A 14,387-nucleotide genomic window follows, 5' to 3' on the forward strand; every position below is an offset into this window, starting at 1 on the left:
AAGAACTAGTCCTTAGTTCTGCTGAAAGTGTCTCATCTGAGACATCTTAATTAATATGGTAAAATCTTCTGAAAGCTCAAAAAGTTCAGGTATTACTTGAAATTACAGAACATGCACAGCAATTTGTGTTCCATCACGTTCTGGCCAAACTCTCAGGATTTTACCATGACCATGTCACATATAATTTCATGTCCTTTCAGCACAACCCCAACTAACAGGAGCCGTTCCATTCCCACCGCCAGCAGCTGCTCTGTTTGCCGGCCGTGCTCTGAACCAGGGTGGCCACTAAGTGGCAATGTGGTCAATGCTAAATTCCTGCTGCAGCCGAGGGACTCCGAAATAAAACCCTAAAACCAACCTGCCCCCAGACTAAATCCTGTCACCTACTGTGTCCCTTCACGGATGGAGGACTTTGCCTCCTACCTAAATAAAATTTAAGAGAGGACAAAAAAAAAAAAAAAAAAAAAAAAAAAAAAAAAAAAAAAAAAAAAAAAAAAGGCATTGCATACCTCAGTTCCAATCAGGGTAGGACGGATATACAGGCTGGCAGAGGTGGAGTAAGGGACCCACTCCTGCTCCACTTCCACGAGCTTACGGATGCACTCTAGCAGCTCGTTCTGGTCAAAAGACTGGGAAGGAAAAGAAAGGGAAAAAAGCAAATGGGGAAATGAAGCTGGAACACTTTGTGGTCTTTACCAATCCACATGCTACAGGGAACACTTCCTCAGGATATGCAACAGTGACAAGCTGTAGAGGTTCACATCCTCCTTGAGTTCTTTCCCCACAGAATTTAATATCCCATGGTCTCGGCTGATGTGCCTTTTTGTGCAGTATTCCGAATGACCTCCTTTGCTCCAAAGTGTCCTCCTGAGATGGTAAAAAGGAGCCATTGACCCTTCTTGCCTCCAAAGCATGCGGAGAACTCCCTGTGCAGCCAACTCAGCCGGGCATGCTGCAAGCTACAGCAACACCTCTCCTACAGAAGGCTGTGGTTTGCAACTCCAAGGGGCCAGCAAGTCTCCCAAAGTTCCCAAGTTCTTACAGCAATTAGGCTAATAAGCCTGGGAGGAAGTTCACTGGCCAAGATACAGCTGCTAAAAGCGGCGTTAAGTTACTGGCATGACCAAAACGAAAGGCACTCAAGAGGCTGAACAACTTAAGTGAAGTGCAAAGAATAAAAGGTGCATTACCACCAGAGCAAATCAGAGAGATGTCTGCATGCAAATAAACGCTGCACCCATCCCTCAGAAACACCCTGTACATCTGAGGCAGCAGGGAGACAACAATGACAGCAAAACACTCACTGTTCTGATTTTAAAATAAGCGCTTCAGTTTCCTTCACTGAATAAGATTTGTTAGCGAAGGTTCACTGAGCTGTCAAAGGCTTAAGAGTGTTTGATAAATGCCACTACTGAAAAGCTGTAGAGATCTGCACTCTGACAAGGAAAACACGCTCTGACTTTAGGAGCAGGAGATGCCCTGGGTACGTACTGGCAGAGTTGTCCTCCGTGCCGATCGCGCCATCCTGTCCATGTTCAGGGTCGGGCGGAACAGGCGGATTTTGCCATCCACTCCTCGGTAAGCCTTCATCCCTTCAAACAACTACCAAGCCAGAAAAGGAGGGAAGAGAAATCAAGTAGTAATGGAGACATGTTGCCCTGTGACGATCTGTGCAAATTTTGGAAATAAGAACTTCACCTTCCTGCTCACAGTTCTCAAACACGAAAATGTTAGCTAGCGAATTCTGGCAATACACTCCAGATAGATTTATCTGAAGCACAGGCAGGTTATCTTTGTAATATAAACTTCCTAATTCCTCATTATAACCTTTTTTTTTTAAAATAACTTGATTACAGCAATTAAAATTTGTATCATGTGTTTGACTTAACAATTCCCTCACATTCTAATACCTGAGTCAAAACAGCATTTTCACTTACATAAAGGATTTACGGAATTTTATTATATATATGTTATTTATTTTTTAGAGCCCTGTCCAAAACACATCTTTGTTAGGAAGTAGGGAATAAGGTAATTGAGAGAATTCTTGTAAAGTTCTTGCTGTAGTTGTAGCAGGAACTGGTCACTTATTTCCCCCTTATACTCCTATGCTGTGGAATGGGATTTAGCCTGCATGAGAGAGATGCAGCCTTACACTAGCCATAGAATGCATGAAAATATTTTCTCTATATACTTTACAGGAAAGTTAAAAATAGTTATTCCACCAAACTGCAGGATCCTGACAACTGGTGTTGACAATCAGAAACCCTTATCCTATCAATGCCTGCCCCAGAAAATGTCCTGCAGCATCTCCCAATCACATCAAAAAACACGCCCACCAAATATCCAATTATTTTCAGTTGCAGATTGGTAATTTCTGGTTATACTTACAGACAGAAAACACATGTATTACATAAGCTCACACTAATATACACATATACACAAGTCTTATGTAGATTAAAGGCTTACTTATGTTTATAGACAACAATTCAGATTCTTGGAATTCTATCTTCCAAAGCATTTCTTTGTACATTAAATTTCAGTGTAAGTTCTATGAATTTAACTGCATCACTGCTGTCAGTCTCCTCAGGCTTCTCCTCCTCTGCCTGTTCCACAAAAAGTGGCTGGAACTGCATCCTATGTAGTAGGAAGTCTAGATATGCAGCTTTTTTATTTGGAAAAAAATAATCCTATATTTGTGCACAAGTAATTTTAACGGAGTATTTCAGGTTTCACTGTTATCAAATTCTATGATATTTTTCCATAAGGATCAGTGAAATGCAACCTTTAGAAAGCGTGTGTGCAGCTCCACGGCACAGCTAGGTCCTTCCACATGACAAATTTTAACTGGGTTGTAACTGGACTGCAGAATCCTGGCAATTTTCCTCAGGCTGTGCGCCAATTATGTGGCAGAACCAGAATTAGAACCCAGAACCTTTTGCCTTCAAAACTTATCTTAGTCCTATGGTACTGCCAACCTTATTAAAAGCTTGGCACAGTTTTGAAAAAGAAGTCGTTCCTAGGATAGACATTGTACCCGCAAGAAAAAAAGTCTTTAATAAAGGATAGCACAGCTGATCATCTGGCTGATACTTTGATATGATTTTTACTGGGCTAGTTACTGACTGACAGCACATTGATGGAACGTTACTTTCTTATCACAAAACACATTTCTTTCCCCCCTCCCACCCTTCTCCCAAACACATTCACGGAACTTTTAATGAGAGGGAAAAGGGAGGAATGTCACTACTAAGATTTGACCGATGGTTTGACAGAAGTAAGAATCACATCATTACTGAAACACAAAGCCTTCTCAAGATGTGAAAACTTTTTCTCCAAAAAGAAATACTTTGAATGTTCCAGAGCTCAGTAAAACCTTTCACTCATATAAAAAGGGAGACAGTGATGTGTTCCAGAAATGTTCAGCTTTAATGAAAGCAACTGCTGTGGTTGCTTGATGGTTGGTTGCTACAGTGGTGTGGAAACAGCATTATCTGACATCTGTACATCACAGGAGCTGGATCTGGAGTTCAGCAGATCCAGATCACCACACTGCATCATGAAGGGCAAGGAGAAAGGGGAGGGAATGCCAAATTCATCACTTTTATTATACCCACTGTGTATTCATTGAGCCACAGCAATGACACCAGATTCTCCTCTCTCTGTCCTCTTGGCTAGAGGAAACGTGACGCAATAAGGGTAAAAGAATAAAAAAAAAAATAAAAAAAATGGAAAAAAAAAAGAGCATATTCATATTAGCAATGGTTTCAGACCAGGCCAGAGGCCAAGCATTAAAGTAATAAGCTACTAAGAGTGCAATACAGATTTGGGACTCCAGCGTGGTTTCTTACTCCTTGGGCAGATCAAGAGCTGCAGCCTCAGCTACAGGGGCCTGTTGTAATTTACACATGACCTCTGGAGGCTTGGTGACCAGATGAGGAAAAAATAAAAATGGCGAAGGCAAGAGCTCAGGGGACAACAAGCAGAGAATGCTTCCCTTATACCAGCAGATAAAATAAAATAAAAAAAAAAAAAAAAAAAAAAAAAAAAAAAAAAAAAAAAGAAAAATATAAGAAATAATAAATGCAGCACAAGCAACTCCACACACTTCAGTGGAGACACTCCCACCTACCCAGAAGTGGGCTTCCATTTCGGGGTCTGTGCCCTGCTGGGCTTCCCACACAGGTGAGAGTACAGCCAAAGCTGCTCTGAAGGCACAAAAGGCAGCTTTAGGCAGCAATCAGCTAAGCATGGAAACTTTAACCACGCTGGTTTCCAACTTAACATTCCACTTCCCAAAGTTCCTTGCTGTATGTTCTCTCCTTAAACACACTTGAACACGCTGAGTGCATCAGATCTAGTTCTGAGCTCGAGGGACTTGTGCAGAGCTTCCAACAAGCACCTGTCTATGCTGTCCTGCAATCCAAGTGATCAACCTTTAAACCAGCCTCAAGGAACTTTTACAAAGTACACGTTCGGTCCCCAAATTAAAGGTACTCTGAGAATCTCACCGTCTTACACAGCCCTGCACTACCACATCTGAGGCTGTAACTGGACCAACCCACTGCCAGTGAACAAGAATGGTTTCTCAAATAAATTTATCACCACACAAGAAAGAGCTCACCTTCCCTAGGCTAGGACTTTAAGTGTGCTGGAATCCCTAAGGCCACAGTTGCTTCTGTTACACATGACCCTGTTGTAAATAATGCAATTATTCTGGAAGGACACCAGTTAACAAAACAAGATGTAACTCAATCCTAATGAACTTAAGGCAGTAATAGTCCTTGTATTACAAAGCTGCGGCTTCCAGAGCTAATAGAACAAAATGGTGGTTTACAAATGAATTCACTACTCACTTCTACAGCATAATGCAGGGCTGAGGAGGCTGGATGTAATGAGAGGTTCTCCAGTGGCTTAATATAGGGTTTCTCCCATCCTGAAGCCAAGGACCATTCAATTGTCAGCATATTATCAGTGAACACAGTTCCAAACACCAAACCAGTGGGGTCTGGTTTTTCCTTGAACGTCGTAGCTGGGGTGATAATCAAGTCAGAAGCCTGAAGGAACACGGAAACAAAAATGCAGTGTATCAAAATAATGAAGTCAGACTGATTTAAAATTATTCTGCATCAGCGAACAAAGACAAGCCTTAGTATTTTCTCTGTAGGGATATTTAATGACATGATAGTTAAAGGCACTAACCTCTAAGTTGCTGGCAAAATATTCATAAAGTGCACAAAAACATACACAGTGCTGTTATACAAGGAGTAGCGCATTTTGAAATTCTGTTTAAGAATTAAATTAAAGAAGTAGTACAAGGTACAAAACCAGAAAATTAGCACATGAAATCTCTTGAACACTTAGGTTAACACCCCCGTACAAGATCCAGAAACACCCAATTGCTGTACCTCATATAATATAAGCTGATCATCAGAAATTAATCATCATCACAGCTAAGCAGATGTTACACTGATTTTCCTTTAGTACATAAAACCAACGTGAGAGATCAGAGGCAGCAGTCAGCAAGTTACTTATGCCACAATAACGTGCTCATTCACAAAGTTATTATCCTAGAAAGATCCCATTAGCAAAGAAGGTTAAATGGTTCCCTGCATGAGGGACTGTGGAGACTTATCAGCCACGACTAGCTGTAGACATGTGCCACAGGGTTTTCTACTGGTTTTGGCTGGGACAGAGTTAATTTTCTTTATGGTAGCTCCTGTGGTGTGAATCATCCCGAAGAACGGCAGGGAAATAAGGAATGCAGATCTCTGGCATGTCACTCCCCTTATATTCACAGGTAGGGGCTGAACAACTAGAGAGGGCTACAAAGTAGGCAGAGCCTTGATTCACCCACTCCCTTCTCTTCCTATGGCATCTGAGCACTGAACTGTGCTGCTCAGAGGCAAGGGAGAATTCAAAGAACCGTATTCAAAGACTTATTTTCCTGCCTAACATAATTCAGAAAGCACTGTCCTTTATGATAGACCCTCAAGTGAAATCCTGCTCCTCTCTGTTGGGTGCATACGGAAAAGACTGGAACAGGGGAAGTCCAGAATACCGACCAAATGATTTGCAAATGCTCTAAAAAAGTGTCTGTGCAAGAGGTATCAGTGTCCTGGACTTCTCATCCCCTGCACTACTTTTGCAAAATGAGACACAATCAGTCCCAAGCTTTTGAAAAAAAGAATATGTGTATCCCCACCTCTGTAAACAAACTAATTTTCAAGATGTCTTAAATGAACAAAGACCTGTTTCTTATTGATTAGTTACCATGGTTTAGTTTTGGTCGGGGGTTTTTTTGTTGCTGGTTTTTTTTTTGCTTAATGTCTTAGATGTGAAATTAACTTACAGCAGGAGCACATGAGTAGCTAAAAGCTTGTTTCAACTATCTCCAGTTATAAGGCTTGTCTAGATATTACAGTGCATTAGTCTGGTTGAATTAATACATAATCTGATAAAACAACAATTGCTCTCCTTAACTCTTCCCTTTGTTCTTTTGACAGTGAATGCTCCAACAGGAAAAGCACCACCTAATGATGTCCTGAAACTAATTTTACCTGGTAACCTCTTATCACTCTGATCACTATTTAGGAAGAAAAAAAAGGCATCACAGAAGACGTGGATGAAATTGAAAGCCACAGAGGAGTGTTTGCAATTATCCACAGTGCAAGACTCAGCTCAAGAAAACAATTAGATGGGAACAGGGATGTCAGTGGGGCTTAAGTGAGTATGTAGAACAGAACAGTATCTCTGGGTTTATCTCTGCAAAGAATCACTAAAGCTTCTAAAGAACTCCCTCTTCCAGTGGTACCAACTCCTTTCCCTGGACTCCAGGCTTCTGCATCTCAGGTCGCTTTCATGAGGGTAATTATCTTTACAATAAACTGGCCTGGGGACCATAATCATCATATGAAGCCTCTTCTCCCAGAACTCCCATCAGCGTGCTGATTGCTGCTTTTATGACTCCAGTTTGCTGCTTCCTCAGTGGTGGCAGCACAACTACTTGAAAGGCATCACTTCAAAACAGTTTGTTAAGTTTGCTGGGGTTAACAAATATCTTTTCTTTAAGGATGGAAAAGAATTTTAACCTGGCTCTTCTCATAAACCCACAAGCATGTGTAGAGGGAGCAGCAAGCTGCAGCCACCAGAGACAAAACACACTCACTGCATTTCAGTTTGTCCCTTGAAGGCAGAAAAAGCCTAGAGAGGTAGGAAACTACGACCCTTAACCAGAAAAGAAGCAGACAATTCCCAGACCACAGAGCTTTCTGGAACTGCACAATCTGACCAGGCATCCCATTTGCTCTTTCTCACCTCCTTCAGAATTTGGGGAAACCAGTTTTCCTTCAGACATTGTGCCAACACCTGAGTCAACAGTGTCAGGTCCAGCACTTGACCCATAACAATTCTTTCAAACAACAGTAGGAACACCCTGGGTAAGACCTTAGAGACAGGCTGAACTGCACAGAGCAGCAGGGCAACAATCATTCAATGGGCAAAAAGGCAATTATTTCTCCTTCTTACAATCCTGTGAAGCTCTCTGGAAATCCACTTGTTTGGCCATTATTTTCTTAATATCCTTTCTTGGGACTCTTGGTGACAAATGCCAGGGTACTGATTACGTATCAATGCCCATTCTGTTAATACCACTCATTGAAAGATTATCACAGTGCTACCCTGCTATGACCTTCATAAACAGCAATTTCCTTTCTTCCTTTGCCAGCATTCCCCAAGCCCTAAAAGCAGCATGTTAAGGATGCATTAGGGACTGGCATTAGCACCCATCCAGATCTCCACTGTTTGTACTGCCAACACAAAGGGGAATTTTCAGCTAGGCTTGTGTTTTGTTTGCCTTGTTTACCCAACATGCTCTCAAGCACCTCCTGACTGTTGCCTAATAAAACCATTAAACTGGAAGGAAAACTAGTAAATGAAAAAAAAAAAAAAAAAGGATAAGGGAGATTAAAAAAAAGAAGTGGATGTGGCACATGATCTACTGAGTGCACCTATTTGGCTCCCGTTGCCTAAAGTAAAATGATATAGTCCCAGGGCTGCAAAACTTCCATGTCACAGCAGAAAGCAATGTAAATGATGTACCTGCTGACATCCCAGCCCAGAATACTCCAGCAAGGAATAGGAAGCATCAGATTGCCCTGCCTGTGGTAGGCAAAAGGAAGTGGTAGAGAAACCAGCTGGATACTGTCAATTTTCAGGGCTTATACAACAACATTACACCTAGGAAGGGCCACTGACCCAAAGAAACATTTTTTCAGAAGCCTCTCATCTGAAAATGCCCGTTAATTCCAATGCAGTTTCTTCCAGGGCAAAGCTTTCCCCAGTCCAAGTAAAGAAGATATATTGCGACCTCTCGGAAATAAAATCCATCAGCGGATCTTCCCAATTATGAGCTGGGTCAAATTAAAGGTGAAGTGCTGGACCGTCAATTCTAATCAAAGCTGTGACAAGACATCCTGGTGCCTCTGGCCGAGCTGTCAGTTTAATGTTTGTCCTCCCCGACCTTTGCGAGAGTTTTAAGTGGTTTTGGAGCTGACAGCAGCCCCTGGCCAGAGCTGTACTCTCATTGCTGCATTCCTACCTTTCTTGCCCTAGACAGCTGTCTCAGGTACGTGCAGATGGCAAGTGCATATTCTGTCCTACTCTTTCTAGCAAGTTTTGTCAATGTCTTGCCAAATAATCCTTGGCTGCAGTTATTTTCACTGCACTGAAAATCCTAGACCATAAGCAGTAAGTTGGGCAGCTGTAACAGGTCTAGCTCATTTGATATTCCCAAATTTTTCTAAACACTGTGCTAGGCCAGGCATTTCTACCACTTAAGTGAGTAAAAACAGACCTGGCAGCCCCAGCTATAAAACAGTTCACAGGTTACCCAACAACAGCAGCAAGTTTCAGCAGAGATCCTCAAAACATTAATATGCACCCAAGTGAGACTGACTGTAATCTCTGATAAAATAACCTCCCTGACTTCCAGTCTAGGTGATTAATTCAAGATCACAAACAACTGCAATAATTTTTTATCTTATGCTGAATTTGTAAGCATATCCTAGGAAAGATCAGGGACTTCTCAGGCAATAACAAACACAGAAGCACAGGCAAAATCAAGTAACTTCTTTTGCCCTTGCACTTGTGAACAGCAGTGGAACAAATTCTGAGAAGGAGACAGATTATAAAAAGCACAAGGAGTTACTATAATGGGGGAAGGTAACAAAGCATAGCTGAGCAGAGTTGGAGAGAATGAGTTTGGGTCTATATAGAATGGTATTGAAACAGGCTCCAAGGAGGAGAATTTCAGCCTTTCAGTCCTTTTGGCTGTGGCACCCTCATCTTTTCCAGCACTCAGATTTCCAGCCACTCTTCCCCACACCTGGGGCACTACCTGAGATGGTTGTGAGTTGTGGCTGACAGCTTGACAGGGCAGGGGTGGGAACCAAGCTCGTGCAGGTCCTCATGTCACTGGTATGGGAAATGCTCATGGGACATTGAATGGATCTTGGTTTTAGGATACCACAGCCCAGCAGACCAATAGGACCAAACCTCATGGGTTAAGACAGTTTAATATCTGGGTGATATGGTACAGTGACAGTGTTGGATTGACAGATGGATTTGATGATCTTGAAGTCTCTTACAACCTTGATGATCCTATGAATAAGGAAAACAAAACCAAACAAGTGATGCAAAAGACCACGAGGGCTCACTACCAGCCACCTGATGCCTCAGCAGTGCAGGAGGAGCAGGAGCTCACAGCTGTGTTGCTGAGCAGACATGAAGAGTGGGCTGTCCCCAGCAGGCTCAGCTGTCCTGGCTGTGTCCCCTGCCCAGCATCCTGTACCCCCCAGCCTGCTCACTGGTGCTAGGGTGAGGAGCAGAAAAGCCTCGGCACTGTGCACTCGCTGCTCAGCTGTGGCTCCAACAGTGATGTGTCACCCACACTGTTTTGGCCACAAATTCAGAGCTGACTTGATCCCATCCCAAACCAGCCCACATGCTCTGTGCACTGCTGCTCTCATGAGACATCAGGCACAAGCACAGCACCAGCCTAGGGATGCCTGGCAGACCTGGTCACCTTCTGTCCCATGACCTGTCCTCAGCTTCATGGGGAAGCTGGGAACAGGGCAGACACAGGAGGAGGGACTGCCTGGATCTGCCTGATGCTGGGGCAGCTGGGGATCAACACTTTCCCCTCCTTCTCCAGCAGACCCCCATCATGGAGGCTGGCCAAGCTCAGGCAGTTTGATGATCTGCAGATCTGCTGCCATGCTGCAATGTGCCTTTGCCCAGCAGGCAGGGAGCACAGGGAGGAAGAGGGGTTAGTGCCAAAGCTGCAATCCAGTGCTCTGCATGGGAGCTCCATCTCCCTGCAGGGGCTTAGGGAGGAAAGACTAAGAACTAAGCCTCTGCCAGGCCATCACTTGCTGTCCTTTGTCACTTCACCCTCATAAGCAGCAACTCATCTGCTTCCCCATCTGGGAACTGCTGCTGTGCCTTTTCTTGCAGACTCCACTGACAGCTCAGAGCTTGCCAGCCCCAGCACCTCCAGTCAGCAACATCCAGGCTGTGCCACGGCTCCCTGGTGCCCAACCCTCCCAGTCACCCTGGGACAGACCAAGTCTGCTGCACCCAGGCAGCAGTGCACACAACACCCACACAAAGTGCCTGACAAACACCACAGGACCTCCAGCCCTGTGCCAGCTCAGAGTGCCAAGATCCTGCCAGCCAGGCAGCACCAGGGCTGTCCCAGGGCTCTTTGGCAGCCAAGAGCAGCAGCCTCTCCCCCAGCCCGGGGCCAGACAGGATCCAGTACTGCTCAGGACATGAACAGCAGGCACAAACAGCCCAGCGTGGCTCTCCCACAGCCCCATGGCAGTCAAGAGGCACAACCACTGCCAGCCTGGGCCAATTCAGGAACAATGGTGGGTGAGAAAGCCCCACAGATGGCCAAAAAGCACCACAGAACCAGGCTTGTGCCAGCCCCCTCACCCACCACAAAGTCCTTCTGCTCGTCGCAGGCGCTGGGAGATCCCACATTCATTTCCCTGTTTCTTTTCCCATCACCATCTTCTGTGGAGAAGACTGCTAGTTCTTGGGGCAGAGACCATCACTTTCTGTACAGAGCCAAGCCCTGTATGGCCCTGATCACAGTAATAAATTCTACAGTGGAAATAACATAAACACAGAATTCTATCAACTCAAAACAAGAGTGAGTCAAATAAATTCCTAGAAATGCATTACCAGCTTGTAATGTTCATGTAAGCTATCCTATAATCCCTTTACCATCTATACTACTTTAAATTTACAACAGAGCCTGAGGCTTGAGAATGGAAAGTTTATCAAGATATAATGAGATTTGAGGAGGAAATACACCCAATTTTTACTACTACTACTACAATAAAAATAAAAAAAAAATTAATCTTCTGCAATCCCAGGCTAAATAACAAAAATATCAGAAACTTTTCAACATAAAGCTTCCTTGAAACTCTATCTGAGAATATGTTAGCACATGTAACTGGACTGAGTCCTGGAATCATTGCATCAGGTTGGCTGTACATTGGGTAATAAACCACAAAACAAATGACAAAGCAAAGGAGAGTCAAGGCTCTGAATCAGTTGTGAGACAGTCATGGAGACAGCAGAAAATACGGCTGGAAGGACTATGTCTAGTCCATCCTCTGCAAGGCATCTAACCTCCACTACTCATCATACATACTTCTCAAGTATTTCTCATCAAAGAATGAAATTCTGCTACACTCTGCAAGAAAAGGAGGGCAGCACAACCTACTGCTGGCTTCTTTAACCTTTCCCCTGATCTGACAGAGGCTCCAACTCTGGAGCAGGAATGTTTGATCTGGAGCAGTAGGTAGGCAAGTAAACCTGCTCTGACAAGAAAACAGAGAAGTGGTTGGAAATGACATAAACCTCTTGCCTAAAGGAATGAAAAGGGCACCAAGGGCAGAAGCACAGCTGAAAATATATTCTAAAGCCCTCAAAACACAACAGAAAGGAAATAAAGATGTTGGAAAGCTACAGTCAGGCTAGAGAAAGCATAAAAGACATTTATTTTGCCCCAAAAGCACATTATTCATTTCAATAGCACTAGCTAAATTTTAAGAGTTTTTCCATGTTGCTGAAATGCTGCCTGCATAACTTCCCACTGATTTGATCCAGAGACCATTTAAGTTAATCAAGACCCTTTCTTCCAGCTTTGCAGGAATCTGGATCATAAGGCAGGCAGAACTACTCCAATTTTTACAGCCCCATCCATTTCTTCTGCATCAGGAAAATTACTTGGATTTATAATTGTTAGGTTTGGGGCTTTTTTTCTCCATTACTCATCAGTCTGTTCTCCACTGACACATTTCAAAAGATGTGCTTTTAAGGTTAAGAAAGATGCCTGAATGGGGTTCCTACAGATCCTAAGGAAACCTTCCACCTGATATAAAGGACATCTTGAGAAAAGAACCTACTTGACTTTAAGTCTACCTCCTCTACTCCAGTTATTTGTATTTTCAGATCTACAAAATTCAGTCACCTAGTACCTCTTCTGTCAAAAAAATTCTCTAAAACATTCCAAATATGAATTCTCTCCATGTAATTCAAACCACGAAGACGCTGATAAGACTATTAAACATTGGAATAAAACCAGACATGCTGTATTTTGGTCCCATTAATCACTTCTGTTTGGTAACAGCTAAGTGGGGTGATCAGCAAGTGTGAGCAGGCTTAAATGCAGTCATTGCACTGGTGTGAAACACACTGCTGCCCCAGCTTTTGGGCAAGTCAACTCTAAAAATCCTCTTTGGCCATGCAACCGCACTTCCCATTTGCAGTGCAGATACACCTGGGATTTCACAGATTGGAAAGAAGCAATTCCATTTAGGGAAACACAGACTGCAATTCTGTAATAGCAGAAAGTCCTCTCATACATTGCTTGTATGCAAACACTTCCATAAAAACAGATCTAGGACCACTCTTCACTAATGGGAGACACTGGTTAGTTACCTAATTCATATGATTCAGTATGGACACAGACTGCTTCTTCTCAAAGATCTGACAGCTTGGTTAATGCAATTCCTGATGCTGTGCTGCTCCTTGCCTCTCAACCACTGTATTTCTGCGGAGTAGCATAAACACAGAGCTCCATTTTTAGAAAGAGTTTGCCTGGGAGAAGGTTTGAGTCTAACACAAGCTGAGGGCTCACGCTGGCCTGTGACACAAGACTGGAACAGAGAGGTCCCTGACATTTCACCAACAACACATCTTTGCATGAAGATTCAAGACCCCACTGTCTCCTGGTTTAGAAAGCATCATTTGTATTTCACATGAAGCAACTGAGACAAAAAAAAGAGATTTTTGCATCTAACCTTTTCTAGAAGAAGTAGCCATGCTCAACGAAGAAACGAACTGCAAACCTAAATTTCAGACAAAGAAGTTGGAATTATTTTGCCTAAGTAGCCTGGCCAGTCACAAACATGTTGTGTGGAATAGCCAAGAATAGAATCATAATCTCCTATGTCCAAGTCCTGAGCAGCTGCAATTAAATCTTCTTACCCTGATTTTAATAAGCTTGCAGACATGCAGGGAAGTGGATTCATGGAATGCAGGCGTTCAAAACCTTTTGGAAATATAAAATGCTTTCATGGTATAGTCTCTACACTATAGAGAGGTTATGGGAACCATTTCAAACATGCAGTTAACCACACCTGACTCTTTCTTAGATTCCATCTCCTTTTCACACCAGTAGACAGAAGTAAACTTAAATATTGCCACGAAATTCAGTGTCCGATGTGCCAATGAAACTGCCACAGCTTGCCATTCCATTCCACTCAGTACTTTCTTAGAAACAGGGAATAAATACGGGATTAACATAAACCCCTTCCAACCCTCTAGGCTGTTAATTCATGGAAAGTTAGGATATCCTTTGAAAAGCAAGGGGAAGGCCAAGAGAATCCTACAGGGAAAAAAAAAATTCCAACTTAATTCTCCTCCTAAATTATATCTTCCATTCAAGTGTGTTCAGCAAAGAAAACATGCACTATCAAAACTGAGGACATGATATCAAAATGACACTAAGATTTAAGAAATCTTGGAAACAGGTATGGACACTATGAATTTTTTTAAGTTTTGGAGTCAGTTCATAAGTTTATTTTGATCACTGACTGGTGCTAAGCTTTGCATTTCAAAAGCAATTCTTTACTTGGGGAAAAACCAATCCAGAAAATGATACAAGCTAAATGCGATCTCCAAAATTCCAGTGAAATTTCTGTGCTTTTACAGACACATCTTAAGCTCCTATTGAAAAAAAAAGTGATAAAGCATCACTTTCTTGTGCTATAAATCAACTCAGCCAAACTGCCCCTGGCTGTTTTTTTAGC

General features: G+C 42.9%; 1 protein-coding gene across 1 annotated transcript in view; it reads right to left on the reverse strand.

Moving 5' to 3' along the window:
• The window catches only part of BCAT1 (branched chain amino acid transaminase 1), a 67,157-nt gene that overhangs the window by 22,994 nt on the left and 29,776 nt on the right, over positions 1–14,387 (reverse strand). Inside the window, exons 3-5 of the mRNA XM_040061182.1 lie at positions 4,854–5,054; positions 1,492–1,602; positions 510–629 (exon numbers count right to left, since the gene is read on the reverse strand). Coding sequence (XP_039917116.1) covers positions 510–629; positions 1,492–1,602; positions 4,854–5,054 — 432 coding nt within the window. The remainder of the gene's footprint in view (positions 1–509; positions 630–1,491; positions 1,603–4,853; positions 5,055–14,387) is intronic.

This window comes from Hirundo rustica, chromosome 4 (genome assembly GCF_015227805.2).
Source record: "Hirundo rustica isolate bHirRus1 chromosome 4, bHirRus1.pri.v3, whole genome shotgun sequence".
In the NCBI taxonomy this organism is placed as follows: Eukaryota; Metazoa; Chordata; class Aves; order Passeriformes; family Hirundinidae; genus Hirundo; species Hirundo rustica.